Raw genomic sequence first — 18,388 nt, 5'->3', positions numbered from 1 at the left:
AGAGGAGTTGAAGCTGTTACAGCTGCAAAGGGTGGACCGACGTCATATTAAACCCTTTTGATTAAGAATGGGATATTAAGTTCATAAGCGAGTCGAGGCAGGTGAGCGAATACTTTTGGCAATAAATAATTAATATGCAGCCACCCGAGCTCAGGAGTAAATCAGGAATACCTAAAAGCAAACCCCATCATAGTACAGTCCTCCACCCACATCTGAATCCCTTTGTTCTCCTGATGCTTTCCAGGGGATAAAAGAGAAATGAAGCGTATGAATCGTGATCTGGTCTAATCTGACAGATGCTTTACCTAATGGGAGCCTCTAATTCGTTTTTAAGCTCATCTTGGCCTGCACCGCTGCAACACTTGACCTGAATTGCTCGCAAAGACAGGTTTCCTCGCCGAGCGCTTATGGCACTCTGTACGGCGGGGTGAAGCGGTCATCCCTCCTATATGTGATGATGAAAGTCCCAGAAGGATGGCTCTGGGCGCGGCCTCATTTGGCGGCGAGCACATCCGCGCAAATGAATATTGATCGAGGCAAAAAAAAAAAAAACAGCCCGTGGGCTGAAACCGTTGCCCTGGAATCCGACCACATTGCCAAACTCTCACGAAAGCCAATGACGTTGCACTTCTGGCCCCGGAACAGAAGACAGAGCTGGGGAAAAGTAATCGGAGGAAAAAGCCTCGAGGACCAGGAAGCCAGCAAGACGGATGGCACTGATTCCACCGAATGGCTGCACTGACTGGATACAAGTGGAAAAAACTAAAAGGGTAATTTAATTAATTGAAGGGGAAGAGGAATTCTCTCAATGCCATCGAGGACATAACTCCAACTCGACGGTGGATGGATTTTTAAATGTGTGTGTGTGTGTGTCTTTCTGTTGACACACACACATTTACAAGGTGAGAAGCAGACCGGCGTCACCGTCTCGGCTGGTAAATCTCGTGATGATTTAGAGTGCAAGCGTCCGGGCAGACTGGACAAACAGTGCAGGCACACAGAAGGATGTTTATTGGGTTAGATTACCACCGAGGGGAGAGGCAGCAGTCGTTTCAGCAACATAAGACTTTTAAAGAGCCGTCTAGAGTCACAAAACACAATAGATGGAAAAACAGCACCTGAGATGCTGATTTATTGTTTCTGCCCCGTTTGAGGAAAAAAACATTCAGCGATCTTGAAGAAACAAAACAATTTAGTTTTGGTTTGTCTGTGATTTCAGCACTTTAAAAGTGTGATATATGACAAAAATAGTGTTCAGCCTTGGTACATCGGCATCTGTTGTGAGAGGGGTGAGACGGGCACTTCAGCAGGCATCGAGTCTCACTGCTCAGGAAGACATTACTGTTTCTACTACCGTGACCTTTTGACCTTGTTACACCTTGTATAGATAATGAAAAGGTGGAGATTTGAATATATGAGGAAATGCACGTCTTTCATCGGGGTTATCTGGATGTTGAACTCTGACCTCGCCACAGATCCTCTACACGCCTGCACATTTGCACCTTTTCTTTTCTTTTTTTAAAGGTATTTAAACATTTTTGACTTGACTTCTCGAATCCTTTTCACTCATCTTTAAGCACCTCAGCTTAATCTTTGACTCTGTTATGTTTTCATTTCCCAGCTTTTATTACTGGTTACTTTGCAAATTAAGATTTGATGCACAAAACATATTCATAGATTAAAAACATTCTAATGCGAATATTTGTAACCCTCGTTTTGCAGAATGAGGACACTTTCAGGAAGCTATATTTGCCCATCTTTAGTTTTAATATCTAATGATTTAAAGTGGAGTTTCTATCTTAACATCGTGGTGAACCAAACCACATAATCTCAGACTATAAATGAGCGAGGACTCCGTTAAGGGCACGGGGAGGCAGGAAGTTGAATGAGTTACATGCCTCCGTCCACCCACATCTGCTCACTCTGCTTCTTTACTTGTTGCATAAGAAGCTGCTGATGCTGAGAATGTTAATCATCCTCCCAAAAAAGGGCAAAGGCTGAGCAGAGACCGGATTCCAGGCAAACGCTGCCCGGCGGTCACAGGTGTTTTATGAGATCTCAGACAGCCAACGAAGCCTCGACACCAGTTGAGGTATGAAATGCAAACAATGCCGGTGTTTGCATGGCTGAAACCATCGATCCAACACTCGAGGATGGGATGGAGCATCGGGGCAATCAGGAAGCCGGAACGTTTCACATCCATCCGGTTTATGTGTTCAGAACATCGGCTGCACAACGTTGCGTAAGCGACTGACGTGTCCGAGAGGCCTTGGTGAACCTGTGCAGCAAAGTATCCTCTCTCTCCGTTAATACATCATGAATATGATGCAGTCGTCTGCCCCTCACCAGCTCTGGAATTAGCTCCCATGATGAGTCAGAGCCGGCCGGAGGCAAGGTCGAACCTCTCCGAACATTTCAAACGATAACGTGTTGCAAAACCGGTGCTCGTTGTTTTGGTCCACGGAACAGAAACATCTGCTGGCGAACGCTCGCTCTTTATTTACAGTAAATAAAAAGTAGGGAGCCGAGTCACAAATGCTAAGTGGATGAAGATGTATCATCTTTGAAATGTCTCTGACATTTGAGTGAAAACCAGCCGTTGAAACTCCGTCCCTCACTGTGAATACAGCGTAAGCTTCAGCCTCGCGGTTCCCGTCGGTGCCGGATCGCCCAGAAGAAAGCGAGCATGTGAAAGCCTTCATGTCCTCGGACGCCCACGCAGAAGGCAGCCGGAGAGAAAGCAGAGGCAGCTGATTCGACGTGAGCATAATTCATTCAGTCACTGCGAGTCCCGGCCGTCAGAGGCCGGTTCCCAGAGGCCAAGGCAACATCTGGATGTTCCCCCTCCGCTCCCACTGCGTGGCTTTCATGTCGCTCTCCAGGGATTCACAGTTTCTTGGCCAGCCCGGTTCTTCTCGTTTTTGCATAGAACTGACACTTCAGGATTCAGTTGGTCGGTGTGAACATAAGCTAGTGGGAAGAAAATAGAATAAAAGCACTGAAATGATAAGAAAGTGCTGTTGAACAAATTTAAATAGAAGTTCCACATGTTCCACTTCACTGTATCTCCTCACAGTGGTCAACACTTACTTACTTACTTACACATTCACCAGCGAGCAGATATACAACTTTTTTGCAATGTTTATAATTTATTTGGACATGAAAGCAACAGAGGAATTCAAGTTCTTGGCTCCCGACATCATTTTGCTGGAGACCGCATGCAATTAATTTCATTCCGTATTCCAACGTGAGAACAGATAGTGTGAGTAATCCTCGGGGAGATTTAAGCCAAGTGGAGGAGAGGGCATTAATCTTATAATCCCCTGTAATGTCATAATGGTCCCTCCCAGCTTATCCGACGCAAACTAACTTTCCCTGTGGAATTCAAAGCACAGACGCACCATATAGAGTATACGGTGACTCACGCTCCCTGAGCAGTTCAACAACCTGCTGCAGCTTCAGAAATAAATATCTACACTCAATTAAATAGAGATCTTTGTAAAATTATAAAATAAGTACATAAAAGAGTGAAACTAGAGGGCAAAAAATGACCCAAGATCTTTGATATTTACATCCTCGTGATTTAAGTCTGAAAATACATATTATAGTAATTTGTCAGAAACCGCTACATCGATGTCGTCACATCCTATTGGCTGAGCAGAGCTGCAGCGGGAGGAGACTGGGCCGGCTGAAGGAACTCGGAGGTGAAGACGGCCTCGGCGTACTCCTCCACGACGTCCTGGAACTCGGCCGCCACGTCGGCCAGAGCCTCCGACAGCAGCTCCTCCGCCAGGCTGCAGGACGGGAAACAGCAGCACGGAGACATGTGTTACTTAGAGCCGAGTCTCAACGAGGCCTGCTGAGAGTCGGCCAGTTAAACAGACATAGACAAACTCAAAAAGCATAGAAAAGTCTAATATCTGACAAATCACGTTCTTTTGATTTGAGACTATATTTGCAGAACAAAAAAAGAATGGAATGTGAGCCGACTTCGTGAGATTTTTCCAAGAAAATAAATCATCAGCCCTGTGTCGTTAATTTAAAACAAGGGTTAGCCGTGCTGCCGACGTTCAGAGCTGGACACGATTAACCCCTTCGCCTTGATTTCACCATGTTTCCATCATTATCTGGGTCACACAGGCGGACTGAAGACTCTCTCAGATCTCCCCCCAAAATGCCCGATCATTCAGTTGCCAGAGTTCCAATCAGAGTTAATTGTGTGTTGTTGAAGTATCTGTAACTTTGAAACTTGGACGCTGGTGAAACAGAGTGAAGAATGGATCGGGAACTAAAAAGAAACACAAGTCCAACCACTGACTTATTATCGTCATGCATCTGCATTTTCATATGTTCACCAGCCTAAGAACAATGCATGAAGCTTAAAAACAGCTTGAAGATGCATCTCTGGGTTTCATCTGTGCTTACGCTTTGCTTTATTACAATCAATGTGTTTGCAGACTGGATCAATGTTGCCTCCGCTAGGCGGCTCATTAGCAGAACAGCAGGGAGTGTGATCGTCTGTATGTTTGTGTTCTCTGATCCTCCGATCTAATTGGACGGCTTCTCCTCACAAAAAACACCCCCTTTATTTTTTTTTAAATCCAAAATTCACAAAAACACAGATCCATCTCTGGTTGGTTGAGCCGGTGGCAGACGCAGCGTGGATCCCACGGGTGGTGCTGGGGAACCGATGCAGTTGTATGAAGTTTATAAGCCAGATATCAGAAACACATGATGAGAGGGGGAGCGATCTGCACTCTGCATTGCAGCAATTTAAGAATTCTGTTTATGCAAATGTGTGAGTGGGAGAGAAGAATAACGGTGAGATGCACTTAGTGAAACCGAAACTGCATGATCCTGAACACGTTTAGGGACCAAACGGAGGGCAGGACGGACAAATCAGGTTTCTATGCTTGCAAACATAGTTTCTGCTAGTTTGTAGGAGAGAGAAAACAATGTTTTTAAGGGGGAGGATGTGAGGAATCTGTGTATACCTGTCTGTGACGGCCCAGGGGTTGAAGCTGCCGACGGCCTCGTGAGCCGCTCCACGCAGGTAGGCGTCGTAGTCTCGCCGGTATCGCCGGATGTTGCTCAGCACGCCGCCCGGCACCGAGATAACCGCCGCCCCTCCTCCGCCGCCTCGCTCCTGGAGCGCCGCGCTGCATCTGGGCCGCTCTTCGCCCTGGGATGCCTCCTCCTCCTCCTCCTCCTCCTCTGCCAGGCTGTTCTCAGAGAGCACGCTGAGTCTGAGGAAACAACGAGAGGATGCTCATGAGCTGACACGGATTAACACCACACCAGCGTTCTCCCAGCGTGAGCCGGGGTAAAAGGCTCCTGAGTGCCGCGGAGAGGAGGCAAACTCATTTATTGACGAGGGGGAGCCGGGATGGAGTGCAGAGCTGTGATTGACCAGAATCGCTTGCTGTTATAAAAGCTGAGGATGATGAATTTAGAGGGAGAGGTGTCTCCTGTCTGCCACCCTTTGCTCAGAGTGAGCAGCGGAAGGGAGGGGGGGGGGGCTCAGCTGGACATTGCCATGGTCCGGCGTTCTAATCCTCTCTGCTTGGACACAAATCAGCCTGGCTGCTGCTGCTGCTGCTGCGACGGCACTCTCCTGGCTATATTTAGAGTTCCCAAAGCAAAGTGCGCCTCCATTGTGCTCCCCGGCCTCGGCTGAACCTCCTTTCTGATTTGACTGTGGCAGCTGCAAACTGCAGGGGGGGGGGGGGGGGCATAAATATGTGTCAACTCGGCCTCCAGTCTGATATGGGTCAATTTATTGCCTGACTGGCATTGGAGGACTAAAAAGCGGGGTTAGAACAGCCTGAACCAGCCGGCTTCTCCATTCAGAGGCTAAGAAGAACCGTGAATACATATATGTGAAAAGGTGATTTACTGGATTCTGGCCTGGGAAGTTTAATGAGAGAGCTGAAGCCCACGAAGGAACCGTGGAACACATTTCATGATCACCGTGGCCAAAATAATTGTGATATTTATGATATTATCACAATAATCATTCACCATATTGGAATTTTTGCAACCAGTGAAAGGAAGTGACCATATTTGGACTGCACTCAAATGTCACTATAACGTCCTGGTATCTCGTTACAATGTTCTTATTATGTCACAGATAAGACAACTTTTTAGTGAGAAAAAAAAACAATCAAATAATCCTCAATAAGATGAGAAATCGTCTCCCTGCATCAATAAAGGATAAATACATATTCAGAAATTATTTCAGTATCCTGTAATTTATTTCAATCAGGTTCTATTCATCACTTTTCTACCATCACAGCGAGCTAGACGGCCTTTTCAACTAATTACTCATATCCAGATAATGGAAATTCACCACAATTAACTTATTGTGTTTTTTCCGTCCCATCCCTGATACATTTTATTAACGTTATACTGAACATACTAAATAGACGTGCTCAAACCCAAAAAGACCAATAGGGTTTTTAGCTCAGATCTCCTCCAGTGACTTTCTAGTTTGGGTTGTAGGTTTTATCCAAAAAGCTACGGCCGTGCATCACCCGGGAAACCGGGGACCCGGCACAGACCAGTGAATATACCATATATCAAAGAAAAAGGGACGCAGGCTGTGCTGGAGCCGAGGGGGAACAGAGGGGAATGTGACTTAGCGAAAGTAAAGGGCCGATTGAAGCGAGAAGCCGCAGAAGCCCTGGTGAGCTTTTGAGATCAGCGGGAAAGGAAGCAGGCGGAGGATGAATAGTGTTGAAATCTTCTGTATTCACATTTTTGACTTTTCCTCGTATTCGAATCCGGCGACAACGGGAGTCATTTTTTATTGGTGAGATCACGAGGAGATCATGTGATTTACTGTGCAGCACACCTGGCAAAAAATAGAACATTCCTTCCACCTTTTCATTGATTTGTTTGACCTGCTGATGTAGCTGCAGTTAATCAGTCAACATTAAGCCACGATGGGGGGGGGGTCATCACCATGGATACGTAAATCTTATCCGTCGCTCTGCTGACGTTTTCCAAAGACAAAAATCTCTTGTTCCTTTGTCTGTCGCTCGATATCACTCACGCAAGCACACAAATCTTCAAGCCGCCTTCTGATTGGCCCCTGCTGGTTTGAGCCGTGACTCACAAGTGACCATTAGGAGCAGCGGAGGCTGATTTCTTTTATCTTTTATCCCCAGAGCAAAGAGAGTCATTCTAAGTCCTCGGTGCATCTACTGTACAACCTGAAATCAAAACAATCTGGAGGCCGGGGCCGATAAAAGTCTCTAGTGTCTCTGAAAACCATCAAACAACACGATCAAAGAAGCCTCCAGAAGAGGAAGGATGCGATGTTTCCCTCTGCACTGAGAAACGTCAGCACGGACACGATGAGCTCTCCACATAGTTTGCCGTCCTAAATGAAACCGAACGACACCGACAGACAAACACACTGCCTTTCCACGCCTCGTTTTCCCCCCACGTCCACTGATGCGTGTGCATCATCGGTGGCTTCTCTCCCAGAAACCCAGCGTGGCTCAGGCTGATTACTGCACACAACGTGGATTAATTATCTGAACCTGCCGGCAGGTGTGGAAACATCTAGACCGCCGACCTGAAGCCAGTTTAACATGATGCGACAAAAAAAGGGCTGCGAGTGAATTTAAAAACAAATCTACAGTCATCTAAAACCAAGAAATACCACAGGAGTATTTAGAGAAACACGTAATCCTGATGGATAGAAATTCAAAAAATATGCACGACTGCTTTGAAATCAGTGTGAAACTGACAAGTATGAAATATGTTGTTCCTGCCATGATTAGATTTGATATTCCCAATGTTCTATAGTCTGTCATTTATGTAATTAAGTGTTATTTAGTGACCTGAAGATATGGATAGATATTGTACACTGTAGCCTGTTTTCAATGATATTCCCTATAATAATAATGCACTACTGTTACTTTTTACCGATTAAGGTCTTTTATGCGAGGGAAGATTTTGTTTTTTTGTTCTTTCATCCAAATAAGAAAAGGTAGAACACTGTTGTTTTTTTGTATTGCTGGTGCAACGTGCTGCAGGATTTAGTTCTGGATGTAAAATGAGTCACCTTAGAGCGACACTGCAGTTACAAAGCAACTCTTTGGCCCCAAAGACGTCTCGGTGACGTCCAACACTGTGCCTAATTAACTCCGTTCCCCTTTCTCAGTCACACTAACGCCTCCCTGACCTCCAACTTTATTACTTTTAAAAAAAAACTTAGCACTTTGGGAAAAATGCTGCTTGCAACTTGTTGGGTGCATAAGAAAATCTAATCATTGGCAGCACCTTTCTCCGTCAGCTCTTTTGATACACAATATTTTTTTTACTATTAAATTTGGCCCGGATTCAATGAAATTTCATTTTTTCTTTGCAGCTAAAAGTACTACTAAAGTTACTCTTAAATTCATCGGGTCTTCATCCTGAGGGAGGAAGACGTGACTAATGTGGAAAATGTATTAGAATCAATGCTAATTCCTTTTCTAATGGTACCAGTGATTACTGTAGCCACTTATTATTTCATATAAAGTCATCGATGCAAACAAAGTTGTGCAATCTCGCCTTTCAGACCGTTTCTTATTGCTTTAGAAACAGAAATCTCAGATGTTCCCATTAAAAATATCAACCAACTTTTGCTGAAATGTGTTCAATATTTGTAATAAATTTGCAGGGATTTGTTTTCACTTTGACGTCGGATAATAATTTCTAATGATAAACCTACAACAAAAAGAGTGTAATTCAATGTATTAAATAGGGGAAAAAAACATGGAAAAAGTCCAGCTGGGTCCCAGTGCTTTAATATATAAAAAAAGGTACATTAATTTGGGCGCAGCGATGCAAGCTGTTCCTGTTTGATGCTGCAGGGAACAAACGAGCTGGCACTTCCAAAAAATGACTTGGTCTCTGTTAAGCAGCTGCAAGGCTGTAAAAACAAGACACCTTTGCAAAAAGACCAGACACTAAGTAGCTGCCATCCAAGCACCTGTGTTTGCCAAAACATAAATAAAATGGAGCTATCCTTTGATGGATGCGTGAGCAGGACAGAGTCTAGAGATGAGTCACAGTGGCCCTCAGGGCAACGTCTCCAATGAGGGCTGAACTTCTTTGCGAACGCTGCCGAAGCGTCCTGCCGACTCCGGCGAGCAGCTGCAGCCGGAGCCGGCGGCGGCGGAGGCTCTCTGTGGAGTCTCCAGTCAGGAATAGACTCTGGGAACGGTAGCCACCCTGTGAGTGTTGGAGTCCTCCCCGTGGGAGAATGATTACAGGGCAACGACAAGTCATGTGTGAGAAGAACACACACAACTAACTGTGTGATTTACTTCCTGTGGATGTTGCTGCTGTTGCTCTTAGTTTCGTAGCACAACAACAGAAGTCCCGAACTGCAATTTGATCCGTTTGTTTTTCCTCATAAGACTCGAGGCTCGCTGAGTGACGGGAGGTCGGCGCCCGCGTCTTTACAGAGACCCGGACTCCATCGAGGCGTCCCGGATCAAGCTGCACTTGACAGACTCGGGACTCCGGGGGGACGGGAGGAGGCGGACTCGGTGCTCGAGCGGACAACGTTTCCCCCGATGTTGAATTGTTAATGCTGTGATGGCGGCATGTCTGCCCAGAGAACTGTTTTGGTTGCAAATTCAAAATAAATGCACTCCAGGAATACAGCTTGTCATATTTTTCTTGTGTAACAAATGAGCTGCAACTGCATGTTGTTGCACAAAATAATAAATGATCCTTGTATAAAAAGTAACCTCGACTCTTTTACTTATTAAAGATGATTAAATAGGTCAAACTGTGATACTCCAGTTAAACCCTCCAAAATGCCCCTTCTGACTGCTGAAGATGAATAAAACAGGAAGCTTGGGAAGCCAGCAGCAAAAGATGAGAGGTAGGAAATGTGTAAAGGACATATTAACCCACCCGGCCTCCACAGGTTCCTCCAGGACGATATCGGCTGCACGGCTCTGCCTCGGCACCGGCCTTGTGAGCCTGATTGGCTGAGGAGAGGCCGGCCTGGAGCCCGGAGCCTGGCTCTGGGGTCCTGGGGGCAGGAAAAGGTCGGGATGAGGATGAGGTGGAGCAGGGGGGGCAGATAGACAGAGGCAAGAGTAGAGAGTCAGAATGTCAGTTGTAGCGTTGGCTCCACCTACAGGAGACATCAGGGATATCATTTCTCTAAATACCATAACAGAGAATATACAGGACTGCTTGTGTTGTACCTGCTGGTCCCGGTCGGTCCCAGTAAAGAGGGTCCGAGTAGGTGATGGAAGCAAACCGCCTCCTCACTTCCTCCTGATCTTTCTGCTCACACACACACACACACACACACAGACAAATGCATTTCATCAACAGATGCTCCACCTGCCGGCATAATGTCTACGAGAGACACAACACCAGACCACAGCCGTCTCTATAACCAGCAGCCCGGTCGATGGTGACCTTTGAGGGTTTTCCACGCTGACCTTCTGTCTCCGGGCCTCACCTGTATCTCCTCCATACGGAGCAGCATGCTCTCCAGGGTGGGGGCCTGCAGCCGCCGCTGGGCCGCGCCCTCCAGCTGCCCGTCCGTCTCGGCGGCCCACGCCGCCCTCGCCGCGTCCTCCAACAGATCCTCCAGGAGGGCCTCGCTCAGCTGCTCGGCGCTCTCCGCTGCCTGTGGAGGACGACACGCACACACAACAAAATAAAAAATATGGAGCAGAATATTAAGCTGAATCATGGCCGTGAAGCCTAATTCAAACTTTATTCGACAGACGAGGCCAAGTCTCCCCCTGTGAAGCGCTGACTGACAGCAGAGCAGCTCACCCTCTCTGCAGTCTGCTCATACAGACGAGTCCTCAGCGAGGGGCTGGTCCTGGTCCGGGAGTCTCCAATCTGCTGTGGTAAACGGACACACTCATCAAATCACTTCTGCACACCTGCCACTCCAGACAGCAGGTAAGTGTTCCTACCTGTGCTTCATCCAGGAGAGGCTGGATTCTCTCCCTGGCCTTCTGCTCGGCTCTCTCAGCCCACTGAGTCGGAGAGACCACTCCTGACCTGCCGACCACAACACACCCACACTGCAAGCTGTCACAGAAAGTCTATTCATCCAAACATATTCAAATTGCTTTTTTCCAAGCCCCATTAAATTCTAGACAAAACCCGCAGAGTTTGTGAGGCTCTGTGTCGCATAAATATTCACATTTAGCACGTCGAACTATCACCGCTCTGCATGGATGTTTGGAAACACTGAAGTCCTCCTGCTTTCTTTCACTCAAAATCTATTTTTTTTTATGAATGTGACATGACAACATATACCAACATATATATATATATATATATATATATATATATAAAACATATCTGTCACCCATTAACAGGGGACACAATAATAATGATAATAATAACTGATTTGTATTGAACCTTTAAACAGAAGTTTACAAAGTGAGCACGTAAAAATCCATACACATCAAAAGAGCAAGAGAAAAGATATAAATACCATAAATACAAATTTAATTTAAAAAAGATACGACTCTTGATTTCAACTCTTTGCCATAAAGTTATATATTTGTTTTTCTGCCTTAAAAACAGCTCAGTCCCCAATTAAATGCTTTTCAATAACTTCACAATACTATTTAATTGCATTTTGAAACATTGTGCAATATGCCAGGTATTGGTAAAACATAATATTGCTAGATATAGTAGATAAAGCAAGTTTTTACTGAGTCTTTGTTGAACCAACTTCCTGCCAGTCCTGCTGACTTCATCAGAGAAAATTATTATTATTATTTCCATTAGTTCCCCCGATGAGCTCCGGGACTTCAGGCCGACTCGCAGCGTCGTACTCTTTGTGTGTGAGGAAACCAGAAGCTAAACATTTGCTGTAATTATCGTTTTATGGACCAAATGTTGAGAGTTAAAACTGTCCGATGACTAATTAAGAAACCATCCATACTGTGGTGCTGATGGGGTGTTGCTGCAATCCCAGCATGCATTATTTTATGTTCTATTGTTTGCAGGTAATTATGTTCTTGCTTGTAATCCCCGATGTAAGCGTTTTTAATTGTAAAGGCCTGAGCTGTGTGGATGCCTCGGTTGGCAGCAAGATTTATGTGTATTATTGTTGGGAGCATGTTTTTTTCTTCCTGAATAATCTAAATGACAAACATTTACATATATATTGTACAGTGGTTGATTAATAGGACCCCTGAAGAGAGCTCTATCCCCGGACTGCATGTATAACTGGTGTTTTCTTGATGGAAAGACGACCCTGCGAGTTCTACACCTCCAGAGGGAACCCTTAAACTTCCTGTGAGGAACTTTTAACTGGCTGTGAAACCGATGGATCTAAGACCTCCATTAGTAAATGAGACCCAGACCAGGACTTTCTTTTCTTCCAGGACTCTTAACGGCGCTGAAACACTTCCTCTTTTGTCCACAAGGGAGTGGGACACCAAAATCGACACAAATTTAAAGATATGTTATCGTCTCAAAACATTAATTTACACTCGGAAGGAATGTTTTATTTCTCCTGTTTTAATTATCAGCATATTGTTCTGTGTAGTTCTTGTTGAATGATGCAATCTGGGTAAAGATGGGAAGTAATTTAAGTCCAACAACTGATGCAACGTCATGACCTTCAGCTCACATCCCCCCTCAGACACTGGAAGTCTGCTAAATGTGTAATTATATATTCCACACCTTAACGTCTGAATGCGTTGGGCCTCGTCTTTACTCAGCTGGTTGAGCTCTTCCAGTCTCTTCATCGTCATCTTATCCAACCAGGCGTTCCTGAATGAAACAAAAAAAACTCAATTACTTTCATTTTCATTTCACATAAATACTTCATAATCCTCATCTCATCTTTTGAAACATTTAAAAAAAATACAGGCTGCTGGCGAGCAATTAATTGGAAGCACAATTGTAGTTAATGGAGATTTGATTAAAGAGAGACACGTGTGGAATATTCGATGAGTGCGGCGTTCATAACCACTGAAAACAGAGCGGCAGTAAATCACGGCCGATCGAGCAGCCGCCCGGATTAATTCATGGGAAAGAATTAAGTTGGTGTTAGAATCAGAGTATCGCCCGCGGCGCTCAGCAAGTGGGGTCCGACGCGGAGGTTAGAAACGACTCTGAACACGGAGGAAGGAATTAATATTCATATTGCTTCCTTCTCTCTCTTGCTGGGACAATCTGATGCACAGTATGTGTGTCTGTCTCTGAGCCGAATAAATAACACCCCCCACCTTACCGATTTAACAAACTAGAACATCTCATCACGATTTATATTATTTCTGATTAATAGAAGAGAACGCGTACAGGACGAACGATTATACCAGCCAGAATAATTGCGACTCACAATTATAATCATCAAATTATGTGTAAAACTTTTAAAATGGCACTTAACGGACTGGAAACTCTTTACATTTAGTTAAAAAACAGAATATTTCTATTGTGTCACAGATAAGACAAATTAACTTAAATAAGATGATCATAAAAAATAATAATAATAATTCCCCTCTCTCCCCCCTTTCACTCTCCTCTCCAAATAAAGGCAAAAACATAAATTATAAAAAGATACTAAAATAATAATTTAAAATGTATTTTTGTATCCTGTATTTTTCTTTCATCATTTTTTTAAAGATATTTACGATTATCCCGATCGCCATTCTCGATTAAATCCTATCTCGTCCCATCCCTAGATGAGATTTAAGACCAATAAGCAGGAGAAGGGCTTCACCTTAATGCTTCATTCTGAGCTTGGCTCTTCTTTCCGGAGCTCAAGGCCGGCTCTGGTCCTGGACCACATCCCGGTGCCGGTTTTGGAGGGCTGGTCGAGGACTTCACAGACGAGAAGAGACACCGAGGCTCGGGTCTTCTCCTCTGAGGGGATCTGCTGACATAATAGCAGGGAAAGATGTTTTCTTTTTGTTTTTTTGTAGCTGTGCCTCTCATGTGTATTATCCTATAAGGCTTAGCAGTTTAAATATGTTTTGTGATGCATTCTAACGTTATATATTCCATTAATATTATATTAAACTTACAATTATACAACGAATGTGAGCAATTAGTCAAGCAGGTAATTATACTATTATTATGATGAAATTAAAAACATTTTTAATGTCATTGTGTCAAAACAATATGAACCGACAAAGCATTTATACACTCATACTGGATGGAAGCTGTTACCTAGAGTTTCAGACATTACAGTACATAACAGACATAACAGTTTATGACCCTAACGTCCGTTATGCACTGCGAGCAAAAACAAATCACAGGGTACGTGGAGAGATGAAAGGCTCACCGCTGTGGAGGAGAGTGAGGGGACGTAGGCATCCAGGGCACAGAGTGCTCCTTTAGAGGGAGCTGGTTCACTCGGAGCTGAGAGCAGACCGTCGGCTGCTGGAAACCCGCTTCCTGCATCTGATTACGTTACGACAAAAAAAAACACACCTTTACACACATTTTCACAGTGGATTTTAATAAAAACAAAAGAATATGGAGCATTTCCTGCATGTTATAACATTCAGTTCAACAATACCTTCACTACAATAAGAGACTTGCTCCTCTCAGGGTGCAGAGCCCCTCCTTTCCTGCGGGTGGTGTTTGTCTGAGGTCGTCTGTGCAGCTCTCTGTGGGCGAGGCTCTCCAGGCCAGACCTGAGCACCTCTCTTCTGTTCGGTGGCTGGTGGGAAACGGTTCTGGGCTTCTGTGAGGCCATTCTCCTACCTGATGACACACACATTCAACATTTGACTTGTTGTGCTCTTAAGTTATTATAGAAACAAAAGGATTCAGCTCTTCGTTTCTAATTTAATCAGCTTGGGGGTTTTACTGTCGGCATGACACAACACCTGACAATTAGACAGCACTCTTGACAACCAGTTGTTGATGATGTCGATGTTTGTGGCATCATTTGTGCCAGCAGGAGTTAACTGCTCAGAAGACTAAGCAGTGGGGGATCAGTGTTTGTCCCGTCACTTCTTTGTGGCCCCTTATCATGTTTTTCAGCCCGGAGCAGCGATTTGAACACAGCGGGAGGCCCAAACACAACGGCACAAAAAGCCCTGAGGTGGCTTCCTGAGACTCTGGAGACGAAGCACTTTGTCCTTCATCAGAAGAGCACACGCCATTTACTCTGTGCAGTTTTCAAACAGGAAAATACTGCTTTCACATTAGATTCATGAGATTTTTAAATTGTATTCATCAATAATGTTGCTTAGGGTAGAAAATGACTCATAAAGTACACAGGCTGTAAAGTCAAAGCTGGCTCAATCCAGCAAAAATAAAACACTCACCACGGACAGCCCGTTTGGGATTTGCTTGTTTGCGAGGGCCTCGAGCCGTTGAGGTGCTGGGTCCCTTGGGTGCAGGAGGTGACATGCTTCGATGAGGAGACCTCCTGCGTGGAGGACATGCACGGGCCTGCATCCTTTCCAGCAGCTCTTGTTTATTCAGGACCGAATCCAAAGTCTAAGAGGAATAGTGACAAGACCATAAGCAAACCCCTCATAAAAAAATAACACAAAATAACTAGAAGTGCTTACGTCTAGTTTCCGCAGGACGTGGAGGGCCGCCTCGGACACGGCTGAACCCGGTTCTGGTTCGACCTCGGCTGAGCACAAAGACAGCTGGCGGATCAGCTGGCCCAGCTCTTTGTAGGACGGAGGCAGCTTGCTACGAGACAGATCTGAGAGCTGCTGGATGACGAACTGTAAGGCCCTGAGGGTCCCACGGTGGGCCGCCGCAAGCCTGTTTATTACCGTAGACTGAAAGAAGAAGAGACATTATAAACAATTTACCATTGAGTTTCATGGAGAACATGTATTTCTTGAGGGACATCAGGCCCCAAAAAAGTCATATTATTTCATTTTTCAATGTTGAATCATCATCAACAAATAAATAAGGTCCTAAACGGCAGTAAACGTTGAAGACAAACCTTTTTAGTGTCCCACATTTTCTGGCTTCGCAGTTTCACCATATCTTCTTGAATCTCTTTTACCTGATAGATAATGATTTTGTAGAAGAGTGTTTACAAACACAATGTCAGCGGTGGATTTAATAACTGGTGGGATAGAATTAAATACCTGCTGTTGGAGAACGTAGATGACGCGTGCCGAGCGGCCTGCCTGCTTCTGCTGGCGCATCTCCAGCTTGTTTTGTTCTTCAGGCTCCAGCGGCTCTTCTGTTTCCCCCCCTGTTGTTTAAATATCATTTTCATTGTTATCCGTCATCACGTATGCAGTGGAAAACCAGATGAAAAGTGTGCTAATTTTGAGAAATCAAACACCAAGGCAAGAGTGTAATGAAACAAGCTGTTGTTTCTGTGGGTTTACCTCTGTTGGCGAGCTCTTCTACTTTCTGGATATACACTTCCAGCTCATACTGCAGCTTGTGGATCTCCTGGCTTAAAGGTGCATGTTTGCCTCCTGCAAACCGCCTTGGACCCGGGTCTCTGGTTGGGGTTGACTGGCCAATCCGCGGCAAGGGATAAATGGGAAGCTTCTGCGGTGTGTTCACTGACAATTTGGCTCTCGATCGAGTCGCGTTCTCTTTTGGACTGGAGGTCTTTAACTTGGTTTTATTCAGAGCGCTTGCAAGCTCCTGCACAGAGAAAAAGATGTATTGACTCAACAAAACATCAATCTTAATGATAAAGTCTGCATGATTAAATCTCCATCAGTTTACCTGGAGCAACTCCACATCACTCGTTTCCAGAAGGGAGGCCTCCCGAGAAGGTTTGGCGGGGGATTTTGTCAGGGACTCGCGGCGCCTTCGTCTCAGATCTCGCTTGGCCAGCAGCACAGCGGCCTGCAGCCTCTCCTCCGACAGAGCGCTGAAGCTGACGGAGCTTCCGGCGCTCTCCACTCTCTCACGCTCCTCCGACATCGGCAGCAGCCTCTCGATCACGATGGGGGCCGGCGGGCAGACATGGGTGGCACGGTTGCCGGTACTTGCGGGGAAGGCTTCGTTGAACAACAGCTGTGGTGTGTAAGATACCAAATAAGTGTTAAACACAGTCTCAAGATCAAGACAATTGTATTTATATATATAGCACAATAACACAAATCACAAAATGGGCTTTAATGGGCTTTACAATCTGTAAAGCCACAGAAAAAAAACCTTTAACAGAGAAAGAAAAGGAAGAAACCTCAGGAAGAGCAACAGGTGTCACGTGTGCAGAATAACTAATGGAAATAACATTATAGTGGACAATAGCAAGCCTCATCTCCACCATGGAAAACAGGAAACACCCAATCATGCAGTTTTTTATCACCTATTTCCAAGTATTTCCATCTTTGACAAGTACTTTCATAAAAATGACAACAAATATTAGAAATGTCACACAATAGAATTAGCACCACACACACACACACACACACACACACACACACACACACACACACACACACACACACACACACGGACCCTAAAAGGACTTAACTTCAACAAGACTCTTTCTGAAGTAGTTCATTTTATGCAATAATGTGAACTCAACACCACAGACTCTATAGAAGAAGTCATCGAGTTCGCCATCTTGGTTTGTTTTTGCAACCAGTGAAAGGAGGTGACCATATTTGGACTGTGGAGGAGCGATGGATCTCGGCACCATATACATGCATACATATATAACAGCCATGCTTGTAACATGTAGCAGGAGTTATCCGTTATAAAGATGAAGCAGGTTGAATATTAATAGGCTTGGATGTGTCTTCCAGGTGTGTGTACCTTCGTTTGTGTTGTTAAATCTCCGCGGGGTTGAACGTTTCGGGTCGAACCCGAGACCACCCAGTCTCTCCCTGGACGTTGGGGTCCAGCAGAAAAGGCGGGACCAGTATGCAAGAACTGTGCAGTCATGACAGCCAGAACAAACTGTCACTAAAAAAAACCCAGCAAACGATACTTAAATAAATAGCGTTAATGCTACTGGAAGTTAGCATTAGCTAGCTAACTACGCTTTTGAATTGTAAAGTAATCCCAACGTAATCCATTCGAACTTTTTTTTTTTTCATTTAACACCGAAAAAAATCTAACGCTAACTCAACTATGCGCGTATCAATGTTAATTAAAGTGCGGGACATCGTTAAGTTTAAAAATATGTAATCCAGACTTGTGAACAGTTTGAAACGCCGCCATGACAACAACAGAACGCCGCAAACGGAAGTAGTCGTTTTATCGTTTTTTCAAACCAAGTACGGATCGTCGAAGAGGTCAAACAACAACGCAACCGCATTTTTAATTAATCATAATTAGGCACCCAGCTGAAACGATTTCCAAATACGTGATATTATATCTAATATGATTATTCAAATATAACAACATAAGTGACAAGTTATAAGTTTAACCGCGGAATAAACATGTTCAGGTACGCGGCCCCTTTAAGAACCTTTGCGCACCGCGG

General features: G+C 44.8%; 1 protein-coding gene across 2 annotated transcripts; it reads right to left on the bottom strand.

Moving 5' to 3' along the window:
• Positions 1-1,608: 1,608 nt before the first annotated feature.
• kiaa0753 (KIAA0753 ortholog) lies at positions 1,609-18,129 on the bottom strand. Of its 2 annotated transcripts, none has more exons than XM_084018679.1 (18): positions 17,716-18,129; positions 16,675-16,968; positions 16,323-16,590; positions 16,074-16,183; positions 15,926-15,988; positions 15,534-15,755; positions 15,285-15,459; positions 14,528-14,715; positions 14,291-14,409; positions 13,727-13,879; positions 12,685-12,774; positions 10,953-11,040; positions 10,807-10,878; positions 10,484-10,654; positions 10,221-10,302; positions 9,922-10,042; positions 4,995-5,246; positions 1,609-3,794 (listed from the first exon to the last, which is right to left on the bottom strand). In XM_084018679.1, the coding sequence occupies exons 1-18, from the start codon at positions 17,842-17,844 to the stop codon at positions 3,647-3,649; spliced, it is 2,745 nt and encodes a 914-aa protein (XP_083874805.1). In that variant the 5' UTR covers positions 17,845-18,129; the 3' UTR covers positions 1,609-3,646. The 2 variants fall into 2 exon arrangements, with proteins under 2 accessions (XP_083874805.1, XP_083874806.1); XM_084018680.1 differs by having other exon boundaries at positions 10,807-10,875.
• Positions 18,130-18,388: the final 259 nt, after the last annotated feature.

The sequence above is a fragment of the Eutrigla gurnardus genome, assembly GCF_963514095.1.
Source record: "Eutrigla gurnardus genome assembly, chromosome: 10".
Lineage (NCBI taxonomy): Eukaryota > Metazoa > Chordata > Actinopteri > Perciformes > Triglidae > Eutrigla > Eutrigla gurnardus.
The sequence above is the reverse complement of the archived record's forward strand: the minus strand, read 5'-3'. Positions and strand labels throughout refer to the sequence as shown.

Bases quoted from the DNA above. Each gene is read 5' to 3' on its own strand.
- kiaa0753 (XM_084018679.1), bottom strand. From the start codon at position 17,844: ATGACTGCACAGTTCTTGCATACTGGTCCCGCCTTTTCTGCTGGACCC. The intron at 16,591-16,674 runs GTAAACTGATGG...TTCTCTGTGCAG, and splicing joins GTGATGTGGAGTTGCTCCAG to GAGCTTGCAAGCGCTCTGAA. The intron at 10,043-10,220 runs GTACAACACAAG...TCCTGCCCCCAG, and splicing joins GGACCGACCGGGACCAGCAG to GACCCCAGAGCCAGGCTCCG.